Raw genomic sequence first — 26692 nt, 5'->3', positions numbered from 1 at the left:
TCCAGTCCCCGCTCCCTGAAACACTCGAGTTTTTCAGACAAGGCACAATTTCATGGTTCAAAGTCAGTGCTGTGGTAAATGGGGGAACTGGGGGAGTGTGGCTGGGGACAGAAGCCCAGAGAGGGATAAGGGCCACCCAACAAAAGTCTCCAAGCTGTTGGCTCCCTGCTAGCCCAGGAAAAGTAACACATGACGCTTAGCTGGCTGGGGGCGGAGCAGGGGTGGAGCCAGGGAGACCCAGGTGGCCTCTCTGAACAAGAACCCTGAGTGGCCTGGAGCAGCATGAGGCAGAGCTGGGGACCAGGGCTGCTTATTGTGGGAGCTGTGGTCCTGATAGAGGGTAAGTCACTCAAGCAGACTGCTGTTTGGTGTGGAAGGGATCCTGAGGGGCTAGTCTCCCTTGGCTAGGTGTGTGTGTGTGTGTGTGTGTGTGTGTGTGTGTGTGTGAGAGAGAGAGAGAGAGAGAGAGAGAGAGAGAGAGAGAGAGAGAGAGAGAGAGAGAGAACACAGCCTTCTGTCAAATGGGTATGAACCATACAGTAGTTCTTTGAGGTGGATACCACCACTGTTCCTATCTTGGCAAGGAGACTGAAATACAGAAAAGCTAAGTAATGTGTTTGAGACCACAGTCTAGTGTCTGGCTGAGGGAGGGAAGGATCTCTATCACTCTATCTGTATGGAGTAACCTCACCTGTGTGTGTCCTTTGCCTCAGGCATGCTCTGGCCCCACAGGCTTGGAGCTGTCCACGCTAAGTCTGCTTCAGATGTGCAGTAGACCCATTTGTGTGAGCTTATGATGGGTTACAGGCAGGGCAGGGACCCTCCGGAAAGGTCAGCTTCCAGAAAGTTTGATTCATTAGCACAGTGGTGGAATGAGTCTCACTTGGGGCCTCCCCCACTTTGGACATGACGCAGGCCTCTAATCTACCCTTAGGCTTCCACAGCTGAAGGGACAATTAAGCTAATGCTCTTCACATACACAGGCCACCTCCCTGACTCAGTGGTGGGGGCAGGAGTCAGGGGTTCAGAAGCCTGGAAGAGGGTTGGCCTACTCCCAAGGTAAATCTCAGGCCTTGCTTCTTGGGCCCAGGAGTGCTGAGCACAGCTGAGAATTAATGGCTGTGTACTCTGAATGGGCTCCAATAAAAGCTGCTTTTCAGCCTCATATAAATATTTTCATTCTGGGAGAGGCTGGTAAGGTAGCCAGTCATAGATAAGGACCCAGGGCCTGTCCAACTCATCTCCTCCCTCCACCAAACCTGAGCCCAGCAGCTAAGGCACCTCCACATCTTGTGTCTTTTTCTTCCTAGGTCTTCAAGCAGCTCAGCGTGGTAAGTGGTGGTGGGGACATGGGACCAGGGCTGTGCTCATGGATGACAGAGGATGGCACCGTGTGGTCCTGAGGTCAGGACAGTGTCAGCATGACCCATCCTTCTCTCCAGCATGCGGGCAGCGTGGCCCTGGCCCTCCAGAGCCTCAGGAAGGCAGCACATTACCTGATGACTGGCCCTGGCAGGCCAGTGTGAGGCGACACGGGGCACACATCTGCAGTGGCTCCTTGGTGGCAGATACCTGGGTCCTCACAGCTGCTCACTGCTTTGAAAAGTGAGTCATGCTTCAGCTCAGTCTCGGTTTGAGGGTGGATTTGTCCCTGTACCTTGCAAGACTGTTTTTGCCTCTAGAATAATAAATACCACTCACGGAGAATGCTATGTAGCAACATGTTAGCAGCTTAACCTTAGCAATCTTTCATGGTGGATGCTTTACAAAGGAGTACATGAGAACTGGAAGGGACTGTGCTGAAAGCCGTGTGCTGTATCTGCGCATCTTCCCTCTGCCTCTGCTCTTCTCTGAGTTGTCGTCTCCATGGCACTCAGCTGGACCTTGCCTTTCTCCTTTCAGGGTGGCCACATCAGAACTGAGCTCCTGGTCTGTGGTCCTGGGTTCTCTGAAGCAGGAGGGGCTGAGCCCGGGGGCTGAGGAGGTGGGAGTCGCTGGCCTGCAGTTGCCCAAGGCCTATAACCACTATAGCCAGGGATCGGACCTGGCCCTGCTCCAGCTCAGCCATCCTGCGGCCCATACAGCCCTCTGCTTGCCCCAGTCCACCTATCATTTCCCCTTTGGAGCCTCTTGCTGGGCTACAGGCTGGGACCAGAACACCAGCAGCAGTAAGTCCTGTCCTAGGCAGAAGCCTAGAGAGGCACTCTGCTAACTGTGCCGGCCCCAGGCCCCACCGCTTCCTCTCCTTTGCCAGTCTCCAGGACCCTACGGAATCTGCGACTTCGGCTCATCAGCCGCCCCACCTGTAACTGTCTCTACAATCGCTTACACCAGCGGCTGCTGGCCAGCCCAGCGAGACCTGGGATGCTGTGTGGGGGTGCACAGCCTGGGGTACAGGGACCCTGCCAGGTCTGATGAGCACAGGGAAAAGGGAGGGTCTAGTCTTGGGCTAAGGGTCTACAGAGAAGGGTGATGGGGTACAGCCAGAAGGCATCTGGTTAGTAGTGATGGGCCTCAGATGACCCCTTTGCCTGGCTCCAGGGAGATTCTGGGGGACCTGTGATGTGCCGTGAGCCTGATGGACACTGGGTCCAGGTTGGAATCATTAGCTTCACGTCAAGATGTGCCCAAGAGGACACTCCTGTGCTGTTGACTGACATGGCCACTCACAGTTCATGGCTGGAGGCCCACGTTCATGGGGCAGCTTTCTTGGTACAGGACCCAGGAACTGTAGAGACCAGTGACGAGAACAGCTGTGTCGGTAGGTCTGAGCACGGGTATTGGGAGTGGGGTGTATGGGGACACCTGGGCAGTGGGGTACAAAGCCACAAGGAAGCAAACTTCAGCTCAGACACTGAGTCTAGATGCTGCCAACTGAGAACTAAGTTTGTTGAAGCCCCTTTTAGCTACTGGGATAGGACCAGCCCCGCTGGGGCCAGGAAGCTTTACAGACTTGGGTATACGAGTGTCTGTGCAATCTGGCTGGTTTCAGGGGGAAAGCTGCAAGTTTCCAGGCAGAAATCCAGGGAGGTGAGACAGGGCAGTGACTGAATGCAAATCACATGCAAAGTCATTCCAGGGAGGAAGCTGGGTTCCGATGTTCACAAGAGCACTCACAAGCCAGGCTTGGGGAAACCCAGGTGGGTGGGAGTGAGGCAGAGCTTCCAGGTAAGGCTGGCATGGGGGACTGTGTGCTGCCAGGCATCGGGATTAGAAGCAGGCATGCTGGCTCTGAGTCCCAAGTGGGCTACGTGGTGTTGGTTACAGAGCTAGGTCAATCTTTACGTTAGCTTGGTTACCTTTGGGCACTGCAAAGATCTGCTGACATAGGAGCACTCCGCACAGGCCCTAGCACTGAGTACCACTTCACAAACTGGGTGATGTGATTCACCTATTTCAGCATGTGGCTCCTTGAGGAGTGGAGACCCCCAGGCCGGAGCCCTCTCTCAGTGGCCCTGGGATGCCAGGCTGAAGCACCATGGGAAGCTGGCTTGTGGTGGAGCCCTGGTATCAGAGGTGGTGGTGCTGACTGCTGCCCACTGCTTTATCGGGTGAGCCTCATGTCTCCCTCCTTTGTGCCCCTTGTCCCAGCTCCATCAATGCTGTCAACTCTGCCTCTCAACAGGCGCCAAACCCTAGAGGAATGGAGTGTAGGTCTGGGGGCTGGACCAGAGGAACGGGGCCTGAAGCAACTCATTCTGCATGGGGCCTACACCCACCCAGAGGGTGGCTATGATGTGGCCCTCCTGCTGCTGGCTCAGCCTGTGACATTAGGCCCTAGCCTGAGGCCCCTTTGCTTGCCCTATGCTGACCACCGCCTGCCTGATGGTGAACATGGCTGGGTTCTCGGGCTGACTCAAGGAGCAGGTACATAGTGCTGGGAACCCTGGCAGCTGTCCACTGGACTTGCAGGCAACCAAGGCATCTAGCCTCGTCTTTTGCTTTATAGGCAACAGCTACCCCCAGACAGTACCTGTGACAGTTTTAGGGCCAACAGCCTGTAGCCAACAACATCCAGCCCCTGGGAGCACGGGCATTCCCATTCTGCCAGGGATGGTATGCACCACTGTTGTGGGGGAGCCGCCTCAGTGTGAGGTGAGTTCAAATCCCCAACCCTTACCCAGCAGACCCCCGGCATTCTCTCACCTTTCCACCAAGCCTGGCTGCTAGCCCTGCTTTCTCAGCTGGAACTAAACCCTTCTACCAGCTGGCCCCCAAACACCCCGGCTGTAGCCCCCCAAGACCCTCTCACCTGGTGCGGGAAGTTACCAGTGTAACCTGCTCCCTAACAGGGCCTATCTGGGGCACCACTGGTCCACGAGGTCAGGGGCACGTGGTTCCTGGCTGGACTGCACAGCTTTGGAGACGCCTGCCAAGGCCCTTCGAGGCCTGCTGTCTTTGTAGCACTCTCTGCCTATGAGGACTGGGTCAGCAACCTAGACTGGAAGGTCTACTTCGCCGAGGAGCCAGAGCCTGAGCCTGAGCCTGGAAGCTGCCTGGTCAACTCAAGTATGTGTCGCGATTCACTCTGCCTCCTTAGTCCTGGCTCTCATCTAGGGAAACACTGTTGTGATTCACCTCTAGCTGCCTGGGGTGCGGGGTAAGCGACAGACAGCCCCACATGGACTTCAGGCAGCAGGGGTCTCAGCGCCTTGGTTTTCAGGTCTCCCATACACCACAGGGGCCAAGATGGGTCCTGCTTCTTTAAGGGAAGTAATAAAGCTATAGGTAGGGATGGGCCAAATTAATTTCCTTCCTCTCCTCGACAGGCCAACCAGCCAGTTGCTGACTGGTGACTCTCTAGTTTACTCACAAGATGCCCGAAAAGCCAGGCAACTCCCACATCAACACCCAACTCTACACTGATGCCTTTCCCCTCCCTGTCTCATGGTCCCAGCCCTGAGGCAGGTCCCACAGCTGTCTGGCTGGGAATGAGCCTGCCCAAGGATGCTTTCCATGTGTGGCCATGACCCCACCCCTAAGCTCTGCCTTCCAACAGAGATGTCTCCAGTATTCCCTAAACAGTTCTTCAGATACAACACTAGCAGCTGTTGTGGAAAAAAAAAAGTGTTTTTTGTTTTTTTTGTTTTTTTTTTTAGGGGGTGGGGTGGGGAGCAATTTTCCTTTTTTAAAACTTAAATAAATTGTTACAAAATAGATTTTAGAAAATAAGTTACAAACTATAGTAAAAGGCTCCCCTTCCACAGACCCCTTTCCCACCTGTGGTACACGCTCTGAATATCCTCTCCCTGGGTTTAGAACCCGGCTATCCCAGCACTCTGGCAGAGCCTGGCCCTGGAAGAACACGGTGGCAAAGGCTTAGGAAGGAGACTCTTCATGGACACAGACATGAAGACTACCTTATGCCCTGCTTGCAAAAGAAACCAGATCAGGGTCCTCTTCATGGGAAGAGGAAGTGGGGATGCCCAAGCAACTCCTGAGCAAAATGTGGAGATGAAGCCTCTCCCTGCCTGCATCCCCAGCTTCAGTGAACTGTTCTTTGGAGACTTGTAGTTCAGAGGGAGAAGTTGAGGTCTGCAGGCCACTGGGGCGAGGTGTCGAGTGAGGCTGGAGAGGAGTCCCCTCTGCTTGTTGCTGGTGCCATTGAAGCTCCTGTGGAGAAAGAGATGAGGTCAGAGGGAGCCTAAACCACCTCTCTAGACCTGCATGTCATTCCCTGACATGGCCCTGAGAGACAGAGAGGGGCCAGAGGCCAGGAGAAAAACTCAGTGTCCCAGTGTTTGACTATCGTGTATAAGGCTTTAGGTACTATACCCAGTATCTTCCCCTCACCAAAAAGACTAAGCCCAGGAATTCTAGAACCCCTAATATTTTTACAGCCTTGGCTGATAAGCTCCTCACTTATTTTCCTTGAAGTCACAAGTCACCTTTTGTCCTGAGAGCCATTTCTTCAGTTCTCAGGAACCATCACCACTATTTGGTCCTTCTCAGCCAAGCTCTGGTCAAGGGCATACCATTTCAGGGACACCCACCTTGGGTGGCTATAGATGGGATGGATTTTCCTCTCTAGCTGGGGACTATGAGTTTAAGGTGTGCTGAGTACACAGACTGCCCTGTGCCTCCACAGCTTTGCCCTTCAATGGGCTGGGTGGAGCAGTTTTACCCCAAGATTCACTGTGATAGAGGATGAGAGATAAAGCTAATAACTGCTGCTGGGCCTGTCTTCAAAGAAACAATTATCTATGAGTCAGTCCTTCAGCTAAAGGGCTGTGTCGGGGGAGGTGCTGGCAGAGGGCAGTTTGGTTGGTTCTTATAAGATCTGTATCAGAAGGAAATGGAAAAGGTTAACTAAGGAAGAACCAAAAAACTTAAACAGCACTCACAGAAGGACCAGAGGCCTCCCTTCCAAGGAAGCAAGGCAGACAGACAAACCATGGGGAGGGGACAGAAGAGTAAGTACTGACCAGTAACCCAGCAAACTGGCCGAGCCAGCAGCACAGCAGCCAGTCAGAAGTCACCACCGGAGCAGGCAGACCCCCTTTGCTGCCTCAGCCCTCCCTGCAGGACAAGCCAGGACTCTGCAGCCCTCCACCACCCCTCCTTCTCATTCTCTGGCTTCCTGCCCACTCTAGGAAAGACCAGAACCAAAACAAAGCCCATTTCATCCCTTTCCTCTGGAAATCATTACCGGCTAAATCGAAGACAGCCAGATGTGGTAGTTCCCAGCTATCTCTGCCCACTGAAAGAACAAGGCCATTCCTCTTTGGCTATAGAGTCCACTGTCCCACTTACCACAGTGTCCATCCTCCTGACTAGGCCTCATACTTCAGAGGCTCAAATCATTTCAAACTAGTTAGGTATGCGTGCCCAGGCCTCCTGGCACTTCTTAGAATCTCCTTGCATTCCCGCAGGGTTATGCTTTCTCACCACGGTGTGTCCACCTCTTTCTGGGTCCTCTCAATCCTCCACTCAACCCACTCACCCCACATACCTGAGCTAGACACTGCCCACTTCTCCTGGTGCTGCTGCTGCTGGTGCTGCAAGAAGCTGATTCGGTGGCGAAAATGGCGGGGACAATGAGAGCAGCTGAATGGTCCCTCCTGGGGGGCATGAACCCGTGCGTGGCCCTGTAGCCGGGCAGCTGTTCGGAAAGCCTTGCCACAGATGTTGCAGCTGTAGCGCTTGGGGTCTGTGTGGGTCCTGCTGTGGTTCTTGAGAGACAGTAGGTTGGGCAAAAGTTTGGGACACAGGGAGCAGGGGTAGAGTCCAGTGGTATGGGCCTTCTGGTGGTTCAGCAGGCTGCCAGCATGGCGGTAGGAACGCCCACACTGGGCACAGCAAAAGGGACGTTCCTTGTCTTCAGCTGCTGTGAAATTTGTCCCTTGTCCTCCATTAGCTGGCTCCCCATTCTCTTCTGAGTCTCTGGGAGATTCGGATGGGGCCTCCTGAGCTTTCCCTGAACCAGGGGCATCCACCTCTACCATCCCGGCTTGCGGCTCTCTGGTGTCCTCTGTCTGACTTGACTCCTGCCTATGGTCCACAGCATGAGTCTGCATGTGTGTGGCCAGCTCACTGTGGGTGTCAAACACTTTGCTACAGTTACTACAAGCAAAGGTCTGGGCACCAATGTGGTTGTGGAGCTTAGTGGTCACAGGATTCAGTAACTCTTTGGGACAGAGCAAACAACTGTGACAGTCTTTCTTGGGGTTCAAGAGGCCATCGGGTTGGGAGTAGGTCTTTCCACACTGGCTACAGCAGTAGGGGCGGCTCTCTGGCTGGAGAGGAGAGCTGCTGTCTCCACCATCCCAGCTCTCCATATACCTTGCAGTAGCACCATTGGACTGGTTCTCAGGGAGCTGACGAAGATTCCTGGAGACTGTGTCTTCCAACTTGCCTTCTGGCTTGGTTAACTGATCCTGAAGAACCCAGGCACCATTGTGATTCATTTGTCCCCTGTCTCCTTGATACCCATCTACCTTCCCCACTTCCCAAGAAAAGGATTCTGGGACCTCCGAACGTGTTGGCCTGCTGGGACTCTGACTGTGCTCCCCAGGTCTCTTGGTTCCACGCTCCAGCTGCAGTACTGACTGAACACCTTCTGATCTGCCCTCCAGTCCCCAGTCATCAGCGAGGTTCTCCTTACTGCCTTCGGTACCACGAGGGCCTCCCTGGCCACTGGCCAGCTCTCGTTTGGTTTCCTCGTGCTCCTGCAGATGCCGCTTCAGAGATCCCTGGCCAGGAAAGCCACAGCCACAAAGGGTACAACGCACAGCTGCTGCCCTCCGGGGTGCCCGTCGCCGGCGGCTATCAGAATGCAGCCTCTGATGGTCTTTCAGGGCTGTGCGGTTGGAATAGGTCTTAAAACAGAAGGGGCAGCTGTACTGGCCTGTCTCATGGATGCACTGATGGTTCAGGAGGCTGCTAGCATGGCGGTAGTTCCGGCCACATTGCCCACACCTGAAAGGCCGATCCTCACGAATCAGCTTCTGAGCGCCTCTACCCCTCCGCCGCTCAGTATGGACCCGCTGGTGGTTGGCCAGCTGCTTCCGCAGGCGAAAAGCTTTCCCACATTCACTGCAGCGGAAACGTCGAGGGTCTGCATGGATGCGCCGGTGGTTCTTAAGGGACATGAGGTTTGAAAAGCCCTTGGAGCAGGCCTGGCAGCCAAAGTGGCCAGTCTGGTGGCTCTGCCGGTGATTGATGAGGCTGCCGGCATGCTTGTAGGTACGGCCACATACTTCACAGCTAAAGGGCCGCTCAGAGCTAACTTCGGTCTGACAGCCTTTCTCTGCCGTCTCCAACCTCTGCTCCAGTTCCTCCTCCTTCACAGTGGTCTCCTCCCACACTTCTTCCTTCACCCTCGCCAGCTCCTCCAAGGGCTCCACTTTAAGTTCTTCCTGGAGCTGCCCTAAGACTGCCTGCTCCTGCCCTGTCTCTGCCCCATTCTGGGGTTCGTTGCTGACTCCTGCCTCCGAGACAGACCCCACTTGGGGCTCTGAACCTTTGCAGCGAGGGTGGTTACGCAGGTGATTCCGGTAGGCAGCCAGGTTGGGGTAGCAGCGGGAACAGACAGGGCAGATGAAGTCACCTGTCTGGTGGATCTTTCGGTGGTTCACCAAGCTGCCTCCATGGCGATAGGTCTTGCCACACTGGTTACATCGGAAAGGGCGGGGGTGGGACTCCAGAAAGCTTTCACCAGCCTGCATGCAAAGGCTGTCTGCAGCTGTGCTACTGGCTCCCTCCTCAGACTTTGTGTCCCCCGTCTCTTCTGAGACAGAGGTCACAGTGCCCTCAAAGACATGATCTGTAACCATCTCTATCACATCACCTGGTCCTTCCAAGTGGCTCGGAACATTCTCAGTTGTATTTCTGGAACTTTGACTCTGGTGGTGACGCTCCAGGCTCCCCAGGTCATCATAGGTCTGACCACAGCAGCCACAAATGTGCCCATAACCTGCTCCATCTAGAGCCTCCACTTCCCGCTGTAGCTGATTCAGCAGCTCTGCTTCTGAGAGCTGGAGGGGAGGAGTGTGGGTAGAGGCTGCTTCTGCTGGGCCTTCCTCCTCCTCTTCTTCTGAGCCCTCAGGTATGCCAGAAGCACCATGAGCCTGGCGCAGGTGACGCCTGTAACCGGTCCTCCCAGGAAAGATCATGCCGCACAGAGAGCAAAGGAAGGGCTGTGCGGAGGCCACCTCCCCTGGCCTGTGGTTCTGGAAGTGAGTGCGCAGGGCAGGCAGAGAGTCAAACTCCTTTGGACAGAGAGAGCATTGATAGATGCCTGGAGGGTGCCAGGACCTATGGCTCAGCAGGCCGGCAGCATGGGGGAATGAGTCCCCACAGTCAGAACACGTGTGAGTGGCTTCGGCCTTCCAGACAGTCTCAGCAGAGTGGGGGGAGTCGGACAGGCAAATGCCCGGCTTCTGGTCACTGTCCACTCCAGGGAGGCGATCACAGAAGCCAGCCTCCCTGCTCTCCTCATCACCTGGGACGTCCAAGTGGTCAATGAAACAGGCCTCTTTCTTCTCTAGTCCTTCCTCAGTGCTAGCGTCCTCTTTATCACCCAGGAAACAGGCCTCATCCCTTCCAAGCCCGTACTCGCCGCCTTTAGACCCCGCCTGCAAGGAGTCCTCATCCCTTTCCAGGTGGTCTTCAGTCCCACAAGGACTTCCTCCCAAAGGGTCTTGTGAAGACTCCAGATCCTCGTCATTTTCCAACTTCTTGGGCCAGGTACCTGCAGGCGGCAGTTTAGACTCTTCCCCACCAGCACCATCCTGTTTCTGATGCCTCCTGTTCCACTGCCGACTATGGCGTCGTAAGTGGCTCTTCATGGCAGCCATCGTATGGAAATGCTTGGCACAGGCCCCACAGCTGAAGTCTCCTGTCTGGTGGGTCTGCCTGTGGTTGATCAGGCTGCCTGAATGGCGATAGCTCTTCCCACAGTCTCGACAAGCAAATGCTCTCGGTGGGGACACTGTGCCGTCTGTCCTGCTCTTTTCTCCTTCCCCTGTCCTGTGCGTCATGCCATGACGTTCAAGACTCTTGAGATCTTCAAAGAACATACCACAAATGTTACATGTCTGGGGCCCCGTCCTGTCTGCCGTTGCGGGGATACCTGTGGCCTCTTCTTCACGTTTGTATACATGCCCCTGATCTGTGTGGAGCGCTGCTTCTGTTCCCACTGAGTCAGGTTGTTCCTTCTTGACAGGGCTAGGTGACCCCTCAGTCCCTGGGTCTGTATTGCGGCGTGTAGCTTTGCAATGTACACGCACATGGTTGCGCAGAGCCATAAGGTTGGGGTATTTTCGAGGACAGAGTGAGCACTGGTATTCTCCTGTCCGATGGCTGTGGCGGTGGTTCACCAGGCTCCCCCTGTGGCGGTAAGCCCTACCACATTCGTTGCACTTATAGGGACGATGGTCCAGGTTGGTGTCAGGGACCTCTTCCTCTCTTTGGGTAGTCTCAGCCAGCATAAGGGCAGTTGAGGACACTGATGACTGGCCATCTTCCCCAGCTCCTTGCCGGGGCCTATGGTGAGCACGAACGTGGTTTTTCAGAGCAGCTGCATTGAATAGCTGCTTGGAACAAACCGAACAGGGGTAGATACCTGTCTGGTGGCTCTTTCGATGGTTGATGAGACTACCCGCATGACGGTAAGTACGGCCACAGTCCCCACAACAGAAAGGTCGATACTCCTCTGAGCTACCATCCTCTAGCTGTCCAGAAGTGCCGAGTTCCCCAGAACCGTTCAGCATCTGTGTTTTAGGCAGCTGATCCCAGCTCCTCCCATTTGTATGTCCATTCGTGGTGGGTCTTTCGCTCTCTTCCCATGGCTGTTCCTGCTTTTCCTCTTCATGGGATTGCTGATGTTCGAGCAGATCCCGAGGGAGCCGGAAGGCACGGGGACAGTGGGGACAGTGGTAAGGCCGATACTGAGCGTGGAGTCGTGAGTGGTTTTTCAGAGCCATGAGGTTAGAAAACTCCTTAAAACAGATGGCGCAGGGGTAGATGCCCAGAGTGTGGCTCTGGCGGTGGTTGGTGAGGCTTCCAGCGTGCTTGTAGGTCTTCCCACATTGATTACACTTGTACCTTCGCTGCTCCTCAGCAGGAAGAGGCTCAGTGGACTCCTGGCCCCCTGTGAAGTTCACTACTGATTCAGCTAAATACTGTTCCAAATTGCTGAGGAGGTTGCTAGCTGGAGTGGCGAGTGGTGGAGCCCCATCAGAATTGGTGGGGGGTACCCAGTCCTCTGCACTTTCTTTAGGATCTGGCTGGATTTCTAAGACTTCTCTTTGTTTGGTAGGTGGATCTTCCCAATTACCTGGAGCTGCTCTGGGATCAGATCCAGATTCACATTCACGTGTCTCTTGTACATGCCTTGTCTGATTTTCCCAGCCTTCCCTAGAACCAAGCCTCTGTCCCCAGGATTCAGTAGACATTGTCTCACTCTGACGATGTGAAGTAGTATCCTTGGCATGTGAGGGCCTGTGCCTTTGGTGGCCCTCAGGAGCATGAGTCCTCATGTGGCTTTGGAGGGCCAAGGAATTAGTGAAATCCTTGCCACAGGTAGTACAGGGGAAAAGACCAGTCTCGTGGTTCCGCTGGTGGTTGACAGAGCTCCCTGGGTGACCGTAGCCACGCCCACACTGCTGGCTTGGAGAGGGGTGAGGGACACCGACAGCTTCTTCACTGTCCCAGTTAGCAGATGGATGGAGCAGTTCTCGATGTCGTGAAAGTTCTGGGAGGCTAGGAAAGTGACGCTGGCAGTCAGAGCAACTGAATGAGAGGGGCATGTCCTCCATGGGGCACCGTGGTAGAAAAACCTGGAGGTTCAAGAAGAACAAACACGTGGCAGCGGCATCTTTCTCTGCAGGAGGGGCCAAGGCCTAGAAAGAGGGGCAGTAGTCAGATGCAAGGACTGAGTCCGTTTTTCTTCTGGGCTATATGAACACCACATTCACTAGAAGTCACTGAGAGGCTCCCCAACCATCCATGCAAAGGGAGCTGCTTTCTATTATGTCTGCAAGTAGCATCATTGAAAGCTTTACTATATACACTTCTAGGACGGTTCCCCTACGTGTAAGTCATCTCTAGAGCCAGAGATAAGGAAACTGAAGTCTAGACTCTAGACAGACCTTTGCTGCTGGTGGTGGCGTTTTGTTTTAAGGTCTTAGCTCACTTTGTAGCTCAAGCGGCTCTGGAACTCCCTATGTAGCCCAAGCTTGCTTCAAATTCATGGATTTTCCTACCTGTCTCCTGAGAGCTCAAGTTATAGGTGAGGGCCACAGCAGCTGGCCAGGCCTTATAATAGTAAGAGGAGTCCAATTCTTTCTTCTCCCTTTGGCTACACTGGAAGCCTGATAAAGCCTTTCCCGCTGCCACCTAAGGCTCCACAGAAGTCAGAGGCCTCCACCCTTTCAGCATCACATTGTGTTCCTGATGCCATTAGGCATCTGTTTTCCTTCCTTCCTTTAAATACATGTAATCCCATCCCATCTCGGGTTGGTATTTCATATTATCCTTTTTTTTTCTCTATCCCCTGCCTGCCTTACCTTGCTGTCACCAACATTTTTCACTCTCTTCCACTGCCTCTACATTCTTAAGAGGACAGCAACTCACGCTGGGCAATGCCGTGCTAGGCACTGCTGTTACGTGCACTCACATTTGGGGAGGGAGGCATTTGAGGCACATTCTCACTCTATAGCTCGATCTTCCCAAGTGCTGGCCTTAGTGGGCCACCACGCTTGCCCTGTGAGTGTATTTACGCCACTAAATCTAACGCCTGTGTCGCCTCGGTTTTCACATCAACTCACTGCAAGAGGCGATCTTCATTCCAAAGCCCTCGCTTCCCCAGTAGCTGCCACTCATTTCCGCCACAGCACCTTGCCTTGCTCCGAAGCTCACTCCTGTTTCCTGGGACCCTAACTATTTCTAACCTCACCAGCTGAGTCTGTTCCCGGAATTCTCTTTTCTCAAAACTTCTTAAGAGTCCCTTTCCCTAATCAACCACCACCATGATTCTCTACAGTCACTCCTCTGTTCTGCCAATGTCCTCTCTAGATCCCTACCTCGCACCAGGAGTGCCTTCTGGTTCCCGCCGCCGGCGCGTCCGTTGGAGGTCGTGAACGGGAGCGCGCCTGCGCACTGGGACCCTTACCCTAACTGCAGCCGCGAGCCCTAAGTGGTTGCTGGTGCGAGGGTTCTCGAGCTCATACACACGCACACTCAGCCAGGGTCCCCGAGAATGGTAGAAGAGGGGGAAAGAGGGGGAAAGAAGGAGATAGAGGTAAGAGAGCACAGCTGGGACGAGCCAAGAGTCTACCCCAGTTCCGCGGACACTTCCTATTGTTAGTAGGAATCAGGAAGTGTCCTAGGTGCTAAAGCTTCCCCCCGAAACTTCCGCCCAGGAACACTTCCTGTCTCTCCTCCGAGCAGTATTTCTACACGGACACGCTTCCGGCGCTAGGTTCCGGGTGGGCCCAACTCTATGTTTGGTTTTTGTTGTTTCTGAGACTGGGTCTAACTATGCAGCCCAGGCTGGCCTCGAGCTCGCAGCAATCCTCCTGCCTCAACCTCCGGAACGCTGGGACTGCAGGCCGCGCGAGCTATCACGCTGGACTGTGGGCGCAACCCCGGCTCCGCCCACGCAGGTCAACGCGACGGCCTGATGGACTGACAAGCCACTCTTCCGTCCAAAGCCGCTAAAAGCGTTCCGGGGCTTATTCGGGAAGCACAGTAGTAAATAAAGCACTGGCTACAGTACTTTGGTGACACTTTTCACGAGGCTCCATAAAAGACTCTTCCCAAGGCAGGCGTGGGGGGGGGGGGTCCTCACTAAGTTCACTCCTCGCTGTGAAAGAGAAAACGTGGACTATAAACGGACTCGGGCACTACAAAACCTGAGTGCCCTGTCCGTATCTTCCCACCTCCTAGCTCTTGGAGACACTTCCGGCGCCTTGGCGGGTGTACACCGTCAATCGACCCGGCGTCCCATCCCCTTAGCACCCAGAGACCCTTCGCAAGATACTTCTCTGCTACTGTAGGCTCGGGGTTGCTTCCGTAAGTTTTTCCTTCCTCCTGAGCAAGGAAGGCGCCCTTCCACTTCCGCTGTCGGGCCGCCGGCCCCGCCCCTAGCCTCCCTCCCGTTGGGTCCTAGCGCCGGCCCCACTCCGAGTGTCCCGGGCTCTGCCGGTGCTAGGCACCGCCGCCGAAGCTGCGGAGCCTGTGGAAGTCGAACCAGGTAGGACACGTCCGCGGGAAGTCGCAAGGGCTTCAGGCAGCGGGCGCCAGCGCGGTTTGAGCTGCCTTCGGTTTTCCCGCGGATGCCGAGCGGACGGAGTGGACCAGGCGCGAGCATCGCGGGCGGGGCGAGCGGTGAGCGGCCTCGGGCGGGCCGCGGGCCCAGCAGGTCCTAGAACCCGCCCGGTGCCCGCCGGTCAGCGCTGTGGCTGCCTGGGCTCAGCGGACGCGACTGCCGGCCTTGCTCCGCGCGGGCCCGGGGGTCCTAGAGTCCGCCACGTCCCGGGCTTTTGTCTGTGTGGCCAGGGCCTCCTGGCCAAGTCCTCCGCGGCTGCGCGCCCCCCGCCCAGGCCGAGGTCCCGCCCGCCCCTCCCGCGGTCCTAAAGAACGCCATTTTGCAGGCCTTTGTCCTGCTCTCGGTCCTCTGTCCATTCATTTGTTCATCCCTTCCCTCTTCATTCATTCTGTCTTGCTACGCTCGCCGAAGCCACGTTATCCTAGGGTTTAGTCCCAAATGAGTCAGCACACAGCCCCGCTCTGCGGGGGCTGCCTGTCTGGCGAGGACAGCCGCACAAACACGGTTGCAGAGAGCGAGGAGCGCTGGGTTTCTGCAGCTCTTGTCCCTGCTCAGAGAGTCTGGTAGGCCCTACCGCCTTGCAAACTCCCATTTGCTTCAGGGGCCCCATTCGACTGGAGAAATTGAGGCCCAGAAAGCTATGCATCCCTCGTCTTTACTGCTCGTTAAATAGTCTTGAGGGCACGGAGTACTGGGGAATGGAGTAATGGAAGCATGCAAGAATCTTCTTCCCGTGGGAGAAGAAGGGGATTGCTTATGGAGGTGGTAAAGTTTGTGAGTTCTGCATGGAGCTTAGGGTGCTGACCAGAGGGGACACCGCCGCAGAAACCGGTCAGAAAAATGGGATCGTTTCTGAGCTAACTGGTTGTTAGGCCTAGGATATAATTAAACATTCACCCCAACACAGTTCCATCAACTCACCAAAAGGCTCCAAGTCTGTTGGGTTATTTTGTTGTCTTGGAGAGATGGGGGATGTAGGTGCCTGCTTTATTGTTTTATTTTTTACCCACACCTGCGGCCGGAGTGGTTAAAAATAACCACTTTGGGGAAACTGAGTCTGTATTGAGAGACAGCAAAATGTCATTCCCCTCACGGGCGAGTAGTGACAGTGTGTTCCATCACAACATTGAACAAATTGGGAGTACTGGGGTGATACTTGGACCGGATGACCTTGTAAAGATGGGGGATTTCGGTTAATAAGTAGTTAGTAACTGAATCTCACCAACTCCTATGATGGAAGAGGCAGAGGCTGTACGTAGACCTGGGTTTGAATTCCACCTGAAGTTTGCTTTCAGTCACCAAACAGTTTTGGACATAAAGAGTACATAGAACAAAGTTCACTGGACCCTAATGCTGGAGGCAGAAAAATTAGCAACCAAATAATAAAATTGTTAGTGCTAATAAAGCAATAGTCAAGGGGACAGATGGCAGAAATTTGAATATCTGGCTACCTAGCTTCAAATACCAGCTCCATCTATGACTAATTAGCATTTCTCTGTTGTCTCTTATTTTGAGAACTTGTTTAGTTCAATTTTTATTCATCTTGTGTGTGCATATGTGTGTTTTTTTGCTGCACATGTGTGGAGGTCAGAGGACAACTGATTGGAGTCTGTCCTTTCTTTCCACCATGTGGGTCCTGAGGATACAACTGAGGTGGCCAGGCTTGGTGGAATGCCTTTTTACCTACCCAGCCATCTTGCCAGCCCCAAGGACACTAATCTTACAGGACTAAAGCTCCACCCTTATGACTTTATTTAACCTTAATTACTTCTGAAAAGACTTTGTTTCCAAACACAGAATTTTAGAAGAACACAAATATTCAGCCTATAACAGACTTCTAGGAATTGAGAGGTGAGCTTGAGTAGTTGGATCAGTGTGTATAAAATGCTAATGATACCCAGTCCATGACAGTAAGCCTGCAAGTAGTATTTGGTCCAGACGGTACCATAAATTTTTTTTTTTTTTTAAAAGAAGTTACATGGTAGTTAGCCAGGATAAAGATATCATTATTTAAAAGAAGTCTATGAGGTGTGGTGGCATACACCTTTAAATCCCAACACTCAGGAGACAGGCAAGTAAATCTCTGTGAGCTCCAGGCCAGCCTGGACTATATAATGAAACCTTGTCTCAGTGGTACAGTGGTAGAGTGCTTACCAAGCATGCATGGGACCCTAAGTTCAATTCTAAGGACTGCCAAAAAGAAAGGAAGATAGGTAATCAAAGCCAGAGTACATGATCCACATCTGTAATCCCAACACCAAGGAGGCTAGGGTAAAAAGAATCAGGGCCAGCCTGGGCTACATAATAAGATGCTGAATGCCCTCCCTCAAAGAAAACAGTCAAGAAAACCTTTTATGTGTATGAATGTTATGCTTACATGTATGTGTGTGCACCAAGTGTATGCCTGATGCCTATAACTGTAGTTAAACGTGATTATGAGCTACCATGTGTGTGATGGGAACCAAATCTGGGTCCTCTGGAAGAACAGTAATTGCTCTTAATGCTGTACCATTTCTCCAGTGCACAGGGAAGCCTTCTTAGGTGGAAGGAGAGGACCAAGCTTAAGACCCGAGTTCAGCCTTGACTCCTCTGGCCACCACACATACACCCATGTGAGTGTACATACATAGAATAAATAAAATTTTTAAAGAAAAAAGAAGAACGCACACCCACCCTAACAAAGGAAGTATCTGGGAGCTAAGACCCAACGGTAACCCAAGAGATATACCAGAAGATGCTGAGGAGACTGTGAGAAAGAGTGGTTCTGACCCAGAGAACTGCTCCTGGGAACACACACCCTGAGGTGGAAAGGAAGGCAGGAGGCGCGGGAGGGGACACCTAGCGCTGGAAGCCAGGAATTGAAGGAGCTGAGCAGGAGTGAGATGGATGGATTGGGCATTTGCCGATCAAAGAAAAAGGCTGGTCTTTGTCCTGGGAAGTGTCAGGATTTTGCTAAAGAATTTCAAGTGGATAAAGAGTGATCGAAAGAGCCTAACTCGAGGGTGTGAGGATTTGAGATTAAACTCTGGGCATCTTAATTAGCTATGTGTACTTTTTGCCTTCTGAGGATTTAAAATGGAGTTGTAAAAGCACATTTTAAAACAGTTGTAGTAAAAATGTTTCTCCGCGAAGCATTTGAGACCTAGGAAATACGTGCATCTATCCATCTACTTTTCTTTCTTTCCCTTATTTGTTTGTGGACCTGAGGATAGAACCCAAATCTTCACACGTGCTGGGCAAGTACTTTTCCTGGCTCACATATCTGATCCACAGAGTTTGTTTAAAGTACAGATTGCAGGGCTGGAGAGATGGTTTGGTGGGTTAAAACCCTAGCTGTACAAGCCTGACAACGTGAGTTCAAGCCCCCAAAACCCATGCAAAAAGCTGGATTTGAGCTGGGCGGTGGTGCCGCACGCCTGTAATCCCAGCATTTGGGAGGCAGAGGCAGGCGGATCTCTGTGAGTTTGAGGCCAGCCTAGTCTACAAAGTGAGTTCCAGGACAGCCTCCAAAGCTACAGAGAAATCCTGTCTCGAAAATCAAACAAACAAACAAACAAACAAAAAAAAGCTGGATTTGGTGGCACACATCTGTAATCCAGCGCTGCTATGGGGAGATGGAATGGCCAGCAAGCTAGTCTGGAGTCCACAGTATAGTAACAAAAGTAATATGAAAGATACACCCCCCACCCCTGTCAACAAAGTGAAAGACACACACACACACACACACACACACACACACACACACACACCTTTACTCCCAGCACTCAGGAGGCTAAGGCAGGTAGATCTCTGAATTCAAGGACATTCACAGCTACAGAGAAGAAAAAAGATTCTGAGTATGTGTGTGTTTGTATGTATAGACAGAGGACATTTCCAGGTCCCCTGGAACCTGGAGTGACAGGGTTTGTGAGCTGTCTAACATTGGTATCCTCTAGAGCATTAGTTCTCCACCTTCCCAATTCTGTGACCCTTTAATACAGTTCCTCATGCTGTGGGGACCTCCAGTCATTGCTACTTCATAGCTGTAATTGTTATGAATTGTAATGTGAATATCTGTGTTTTGCTATGGGCTTAGGCAACCAATGTTATTCCACCCCCAAAGAGGTAAGAGCCCACTGTTCTAGATCAGTGAGGGCTCTGAACCACCTAGCAATCTCTCCGGCCTGTGACTTTTTTTTTTTTTAATTTCAAAGAATAAAAGTCTCTTTACTCTTAGAACTCAGCTCATTCTCATCTATAAAATGGGGTCAGGGATCCCTGTTTTCAGGCAGTGTGGGAACTTTCAGGCTCTGAGAAGACTCCATAACCAAGGGAAGGGATCTGGTTCCCATCAGTCCTCTTCAGTCCCATGAGTTAGTGCCATTTTTACCTCCACTTTTCAGGTGAGAAAACAGATTCTAAGATACACAGTAAATTGTACAAACAGTCCTATAGGCTGGCAAGTGGTGGCTGGATTTGAAGCTGGCCCTTCTGGATTCAGAATGTACTTAGTGACTCTGAAGTATTGTTTCTCTGGATCTTGCTTTCTTATGGTGTTTTTTGGTTTTTCGAGACAGGGTTTCTTTGTAGCTTCGGAGCCTGTCCTGGACTAGCCGCCGCCGCCACCACCCAGCTTCTTAAGGTGTTGATATAAGGATGAGTTGATCTATGCAAAAAGGTTAGGATGCTGTGGAATTTAGTGAGTACTTAGTAGATGGGAGCAGTCTTTTTTTTTTTTTTTTTTTTTTTTAAAGCAGTTTTAGGGATCAAGACCAGCAAAGCCTCATGTGTCCTCAGCCTGTTTTTTGTTTTTTGTTTGTTTCCCCTTTAGGAGAAATTTAGGAGGCTAAGACTGTGACTCAGTGGTAGAGCACTTGTCTTACCTGCACCAGGCCCTGGGTTCAAGTCTCAAAACTTCCCTCCCCCACAAAAAGTGCTTCCTGGTATGGGGCTGACCCTAAGGAGCTTCTCACTTAGGGCTCCCTCAGTCAGCCACATAAACTGCTTCTGTGTACCATTTCTGGAATAGGCCCTGAACCCATCTCCCCTACCACAGGCTTAGTTCAGATCCTCCTCCACCTCAGCTCCTGTGATGTACAGATGAGGGCACAGGTCTATAAACATATCTTAGTAAATGATCCACAAGCCTGGACATGGAACCCTGGCCTGCCACCCTCTGGGGGTGGGCACACCTGACTCCTGCCCGCTCACCCCTTCCCTAGCACACCACCTAATCTGCCCTAAGAGGATCTGCCCTAATCCTTTTCCCTTCATCCCTCGGGGAGGATGAGCGGGTGTTAAGACCATTGCAGCTGTTAATCTTATTTTTTCCCAACTATGATCCTAGGAGCAGCTGTGTGGATGTTGTCTGGGCTCTTGGCCAGAAAGCAGGGACTCAGCAAGAGCTAGTATCCCAGGAGGCCTCGCTAGCTCAAACAATCAGTTGTGACTGAGAAAGGCTGACTGCCAGCAGTAGGTCAGGCCGCCTTGAGAGTGAGTGAGCTCCCCATTCCCAGAGTTTTGGAGCAGAGACTAAAAGGGAGTCCAACTCAGAGAATGGACCAAAATTCCTGTCCGGGGTGGAGTCCCTTATAGCCAGGCATGGTCAGAATTCTTTGAACGCTTGCTTCTCCAAGAGCTGACCAAGCTGGGGGAGGGCAACACACATCAGAGACCCATTACCTCCAACATTGCCAGCCACCCTGTCTAAACATCGACTCCTCTCTCTGGACCCAAGTCTGCCCTCCCCGAGTGCTCGGAGACCTTCAGGCCCTGGTTGAAACTGAGACAGACAGACAGTGAGAGTAACAGAAACTAGGCATTCTGGGAATGCCAGGGGTTAGAAAACAGGTTAAGGAACAGAATATATAGTTATTTTTGTGATTCTTAGTGGTTTCTACCCCTAATAAGCAGATCACAGGGGAGACGTGAACACAATATCAGACCTGGGGACTGTTAGCATAAAGGATATAGAGGTCTTGTGGTTTTAGCTGAGGAGCCCCAGGTTTGGAAGTCCTGGTATGATTCTGTTGCCTTTGAGACTGGAGAGATGGTTCGGTGGTTAAGAGCACTCGCTGTTCTTGCAGACCATTTAGGTTTGATTCCTAACACACACATGGTAGCTCACAAACATCTGTAACTCTGGTTACAGGGCATGGAACAGCTTTCCTAGGCACCAGGCATGGACATGGTGCCAGTAAACCCTCATACATGTAAAATAAAAGTAATTTTCTTTTTTTTTTTTTTTTCCTTTTGGTCGTCTTTTGAGACAGGGTTTCTCTGTATAGCTTTGCACCTTTTCTGGAACTCACTCTGTAGCCCAGGCTGGCCTTGAACTCAGAAAGATCCGCCTGAGTGCTGGGATTAGAGGCGTGTGCCACCACTGCCGGGCTTGCAATTTTTTTCTTTTTTTTAAGATTTATTTATTTATTATGTATACAGCACATATCCCTGCAGGCCAGAAGAGGGCACCAGATCTCATTACAGATGGTTGTGAGCCACCATGTGGTTGCTGGGAATTGAACTCAGGACCTCTGGAAGAGCAGCCAGTGTTCTTAACCTCTGAGCCATCTCTCCAGCCCCCACATTTTTTTTCTTAAAGATAGGATTGCCACCGATCTTGAGAGAGCTTTAGTAAAGAGGGAAGCTTTAAAGAATACAGAGGGATGGCTTTAGTCTAATTTTGCTTCTCTTGCAGAGGAGGCCCACCCACCAAGGCCATGGAGGAGGAGGCTACTGAGGCCAAGTCCCCAGGACCCTGCTACAAGCGCTGTGGACGCCGTTTCAAGTGCCTGTTCTGTACAAAGACGTTTCCAAATGCTCCCAGGGCGGCGCGCCATGCTGCTACACATGCACCTACCGACTGCACCGAGGAGGTGAATGAGGTCCAGCCAAAGGTGGATACAGAGCCCAAGGCCGAGGAAGCCAGTGGAGACAAGGTGTCTGGCTCGGCAGCCAAGCCCAGGCCCTATGCCTGCCCACTGTGCCCCAAGGCCTACAAGACGGCTCCTGAGCTCCGCAGCCATGGGCGCAGTCACACCGGTGAGAAGCCCTTCCCATGCCCAGAGTGCGGCCGCCGTTTCATGCAGCCAGTGTGCCTGCGTGTGCACCTGGCCTCACACGCTGGTGAGCTGCCCTTCCGATGTACACACTGCCCCAAGGCTTATGGTACGCTGTCTAAACTCAAGATTCACCAGCGTGGACACACAGGTGAGCGGCCCTATGCCTGCACTGACTGCGGGAAGAGCTTCGCCGATCCTTCAGTGTTCCGCAAGCACCGGCGCACGCACGCGGGCCTGCGGCCCTACAGCTGCGAGCGCTGTGGCAAGGCCTATGCTGAGCTCAAGGACTTACGAAACCACGAACGGTGAGCCCCCTGGCTGCAGCTGGGAGACATAAGTGGGGACTGGCATCCTCATCGACTATGCATGCCAAGGGGAAAAGGGGCAGCTGGATGCTTACCTAAAGATGGGAGGGAGCATCGGGTTGGCTAGGTCAGCCCCGTTGACAGTACCTAGAGGTGGAGCCCCGAGAGCGGGCGGGGTCTTGTTGGCCTAGATTCCAGTACAGCTGCAAAGAGGATGGTGTTCGGGGTCTGTCACTCACGGGGGCAGGGCATATGTGGGTAGGTACTAGGAAAGATGGCTCTTTAGGTTTTTTCTGGTTTGGTTTGGTTTGGTTTGGTTTTTGAGACAGGATTCTTTAGTTGCCTTGGCTGTCCTGGAACTCACTCTGTAGCCCAGGCTGGCCTCGAACTCACAGAGATCCGCCTGCCTCTGCCTCCCGAGTGCTGGGGTTGAAGGCGGGGGCCACCACGGCCCGGCTGGGGGATTTCTGACTCCCTACAGCCCTGTGGCTCTTAGGGAGTTGCAGCCCACACAGGCTGTGGGGCTGTCCCCGTGGTGAGTGGGTCGCCATCTAACCAGGCGCTCTTACTCCACAGGTCCCACACGGGTGAGCGCCCCTTCCTCTGCTCCGAGTGTGGTAAAAGCTTCTCCCGATCCTCTTCCCTCACCTGCCACCAGCGTATCCACGCAGCCCAGAAGCCCTATCGCTGCCCGGCTTGTGGTAAAGGCTTCACGCAGCTCAGCTCCTACCAAAGCCACGAGCGCACGCACTCGGGCGAGAAGCCCTTCCTGTGCCCCCGCTGTGGCCGCATGTTCTCGGACCCCTCGAGCTTCCGCCGCCACCAGCGGGCACACGAGGGCGTGAAGCCTTACCGCTGCGAGAAGTGCGGCAAGGACTTCCGGCAGCCCGCCGACCTGGCCATGCACCGGCGAGTGCACACCGGCGACCGGCCCTTCAAGTGCCTGCAGTGCGACAAGACTTTCGTAGCCTCCTGGGACCTTAAGCGGCATGCATTGGTGCACTCGGGCCAGCGGCCCTTCCGCTGTGAGGAGTGTGGGCGAGCCTTTGCTGAGCGAGCCAGCCTCACCAAGCACAGCCGCATGCACTCCGGCGAGCGCCCTTTCCACTGTAACGCCTGTGGGAAATCCTTTGTGGTGTTATCCAGCCTCAGGAAGCACGAGCGTACCCACAGAAGCAATGAGACTACAGGAGCTGCCCCCCAGCAGGAGCTGGTACTGGGGCTGGCGCTGCCTGTAGGTGTCGTGGGTGAGGGCTCAGCTGCCCCTGTGGCAGGTGCAGGGCTAGGCGACCCTCCAGCGGGGCTGCTAGGGTTACCCCCAGAGTCCAGTGGTGTAGTGGCCACGCAGTGGCAAGTGGTGGGCATGACTGTAGAGCATGTGGAGTGCCAAGATGCTGGCGTTGGGGAAGCTCCTGGCACCCTGGGAGATGCAGGAGGAGAGGTGGGGGGTGAGGAGACCGATGAGAAGCCCCCACAGTTTGTGTGTCGTGAGTGTAAAGAAACCTTCTCCACACTGACCTTGCTGCGCAGGCATGAGCGCTCACACCCGGAGCTCCGGCCCTTTCCCTGCACACAGTGTGGTAAGAGCTTCTCAGACAGGGCTGGGCTTCGCAAACATAGCCGCACCCACAGTTCTGTACGCCCCTACTCTTGTCCCCAGTGTCCTAAAGCCTTCTTGAGTGCCAGTGACCTGCGCAAACATGAACGCACTCACCCTGTGCCCATTGGGACCCCCATACCCCTGGAGCCTCTTGTGGCTTTGCTAGGAATGCCAGAGGAAGGGTCAGCTTGAAGCTCAGAGCTCTCTACCACACTCCCAGGTGCCCATTTCCAGTCTCCAGATCCCTGTCGCTGGGCATCTAGCTCAGCGCTCAATCCACTAAGAGCGGGGGACAATGGAGGCTGGTAGCACTTGTGAGAGACACTCATTAAAGCGCTGGCTTTGACACCAAGCCGTCTTCTGTACTCTGGTTGAGCTAAACTTCAGTGGTAATCTGGATTCACACAAATTATAAGGGTCTTGGTGGTGGTTTGTTTTGTAGCAGGATCTCACAGCTTAGCCTGATCCAGAACTCACTAATAGCCCAGGCTCACTTTGACCTCAGTCAGTCCCCTGTCTCAGCCTCTCAAGTACTAGGATCACAGGTGTTTACCACAAGTCGCTCCTAGAAGGGTCTTGAAATTCACTGTTTGCCAAAGTATACTTTGGGTTTCTTGTGAAAGAGGTTTCCTGAGTCAGGACAGAAGGTATCTGTGCCTCTGAGAATTCTTGGTGATTAAAAGGTGTATTGGAGCATTAGTCCTGCAGTGAACACACCTATGTGGCTTTGTTTAGCCCACACTCATGATCGTGAAACCTTTACTGAGTACTTCTGTCTTTTTGTGGATAGTAAGCTGGGCTTAAACGGTGATCTTTTTCTCAGGGCTGGAGAAATGGTTCCATTTTTAAAGGCTGAGGCTTACAATAAAAAAGTACCCAGCTTGTCTCTCCAACTACCTTTAAAAAAAATTTCCCCCCTCAGGTGTGAGATAACTAAAAAAAAAAGATTATCTTTTTTGTTTATCACAGTAACAAATTAGGAGACTTGCTTGGAGGAAAAGAGATCTCTTCACATTAAAACCCATGAACTACAAAGGAATTAACCTCATTTAAAAAGTGCTGCCTGGGCATGGTAGCGCACATCTTTACTCCCAGCACTCAGGAGGCAGAAGCAGGCAGGTCTCTGAGGCCAGCCTGGTCTGCATAGTGTGTTTCAGGACAGCCAGGACTATGTAGAGAGACCCTGTCTCCAAGAAAAAAAAAAAAAGCTAAGACAAGCTAAGACTATATGAAGAAATCATATATATGGCCTAAGCAGGGGGGACGTACTATGTACCTGAATGGACAGGGTTGTTATTAAAAAGCTGTTGATAGGCTCCACCACTCAGAGGCAGAGGCAAGGGGATCTCTGTGAGTTCAAGGCAAGCTTGGTCTCCATCAGGAGTTCCAAGCAGCCAGGGCCACACAGTGACGCACACAGAAAGTTGACAGCAGGGATTTTTATCTTGGTGGTGGAGCACTTACCTGCTCTGTGAGGTCCTGGGTTCTATCTACACCATTAGGAGGAAACAGTTGACTTTCCCAGTTTGAATCTTTAAATTCATTGCTGCTGCAGTTTGGCTAGCATGAAATTGACAGTGTAGCCCAAGCAGACCTCAGACTGGCGCTTCCGCTGTAGCTACCCAAGCATGTGCCAGCACCGTCTACTTTTCATTTGTAGGAGAAACAACAGAGCCAGGTTTCCCTCTCCTGGGCTTTGCTACCATTTCTTTGACTTCCTGCTGCCAGCTGGTTGTCAGCGCAGTGAGACCAACTTGGGAGCAGATTATTCTGCCATTTCCCCAGAGTTACAGAATTTGTATCACACCTGGGGCTGGTCACTGTACACACTCTGTGACCAGCCTGTGAGGTCCACAACAATCTTCCCAGTGCCGTGATCATCAGTGTTTTCAAGTTTTTCAATATGGCTGTCACAACTAGAAAATGGAAGATGGCTTTGGCACATGGCCTGCTACTGGCCTGATGTTTGCCTGTATTTGGCATTATTGATGGTTTTGAATGCATCCAGCAGCACATTAATTGTGCCATTATGGTGGATAGAAAGAGCCCGCAGGATTTTTTTTTTTTTTTTTTTTTTTTTGAGACAGGGTTTCTCTGAGTAGTTTTGTTTGTTGTCCTGGATCTCACTCTGTAGACCAGGCTGACCTCGAACTCATAGAGGTCTGCCTGGCTCTGCCTCCCGAGTGCTGCTGGGATTAAAGGCATGTGACACTGCTACCTAGCCCCAAAGGATTTTTTAGACCAATCTGAAAATTCAAAGTTCATATGGAACATAATAAGCACTTGCTGTACCACTGAGCTACACCTCTAGCTCATGATACCTAAAAAAAAAAAAAAAAAAAAAAAAATGAGAGAGAGAGAGGTGACGTGTTTGATGCTAAAAACCAAAGCATTAGAATAAAAAAATACGTGATTGGTACACAAATAAAAGTCAACCAGAAGAGTAAGAGACAGAAGCGACTTACTAGTGTATAGCTGTGACTTACTAGTATTTATTTTACGTTCTGCATCACTGGTGATTGGACGAGAGCCACCAGCAGGCTGGGCAAACACTTGATCACTGAGCTGTCTCTAGCCCTTGGTCACTTGTTTTGAGACAGGCTCACTAAGTTGACTAGACTTCAGCCTGCTGAGCAACTGCCACAGACTCGTACCACCAAGCCCAACACATTTCATTTGTCACTCGTTCCTTTATTGTATTGGTTTCGCTTTGCTTTTTTGAGACAGTCTTGCTGTATAGCCCAGACCGGCCCTTGATCTTGTGATGTTTTCATTCAGCATCTAAAGTGCTGGGATTACTACCAATTTTTGTGAATTTTTTTTAATGACAAATGTGATTGTTCACATTACTGAGGAAGATAGGTGCATTCCTTGACAGATGTCTAGATGAGGTCATGAATTTAATCTTCATCAGCACATGGGCATAAACGTGATGTTGCATACCTGCATGCATAAACTCACACAGGGAAGGTAC

General features: G+C 52.4%; 3 protein-coding genes across 7 annotated transcripts; 2 read left to right on the top strand and 1 right to left on the bottom strand.

The window, feature by feature from the left end:
* Positions 1-230: 230 nt before the first annotated feature.
* Positions 231-5612, top strand: Prss53 (serine protease 53). Its single transcript, XM_036194296.1, has 11 exons — positions 231-340; positions 1311-1331; positions 1443-1605; positions 1903-2168; positions 2255-2409; positions 2542-2761; positions 3401-3551; positions 3626-3867; positions 3950-4095; positions 4293-4509; positions 4770-5612. The coding sequence occupies exons 1-11, from the start codon at positions 283-285 to the stop codon at positions 4787-4789; spliced, it is 1659 nt and encodes a 552-aa protein (XP_036050189.1). The 5' UTR covers positions 231-282; the 3' UTR covers positions 4790-5612.
* Positions 5097-14903, bottom strand: Znf646 (zinc finger protein 646). Of its 5 annotated transcripts, none has more exons than XM_036194249.1 (3): positions 13011-14903; positions 6953-12344; positions 5097-5613 (listed from the first exon to the last, which is right to left on the bottom strand). In XM_036194249.1, exons 2-3 carry the CDS (start codon positions 12258-12260, stop codon positions 5516-5518), a joined length of 5406 nt encoding a protein of 1801 aa, XP_036050142.1. In that variant the 5' UTR covers positions 12261-12344; positions 13011-14903; the 3' UTR covers positions 5097-5515. The 5 variants fall into 5 exon arrangements, with proteins under 5 accessions (XP_036050142.1, XP_036050150.1, XP_036050169.1 ...); XM_036194257.1 differs by having other exon boundaries at positions 13527-14903; XM_036194276.1 differs by having other exon boundaries at positions 6953-12281; positions 13527-14903.
* Positions 14553-24843, top strand: Znf668 (zinc finger protein 668). The gene is made up of 3 exons (XM_036194307.1): positions 14553-14698; positions 21450-22118; positions 22695-24843. The coding sequence occupies exons 2-3, from the start codon at positions 21472-21474 to the stop codon at positions 23908-23910; spliced, it is 1863 nt and encodes a 620-aa protein (XP_036050200.1). The 5' UTR covers positions 14553-14698; positions 21450-21471; the 3' UTR covers positions 23911-24843.
* Positions 24844-26692: the final 1849 nt, after the last annotated feature.

The sequence above is a fragment of the Onychomys torridus genome, chromosome 1, assembly GCF_903995425.1.
Source record: "Onychomys torridus chromosome 1, mOncTor1.1, whole genome shotgun sequence".
Classification (NCBI taxonomy): Eukaryota; Metazoa; Chordata; class Mammalia; order Rodentia; family Cricetidae; genus Onychomys; species Onychomys torridus.
The sequence above is the reverse complement of the archived record's forward strand: the minus strand, read 5'-3'. Positions and strand labels throughout refer to the sequence as shown.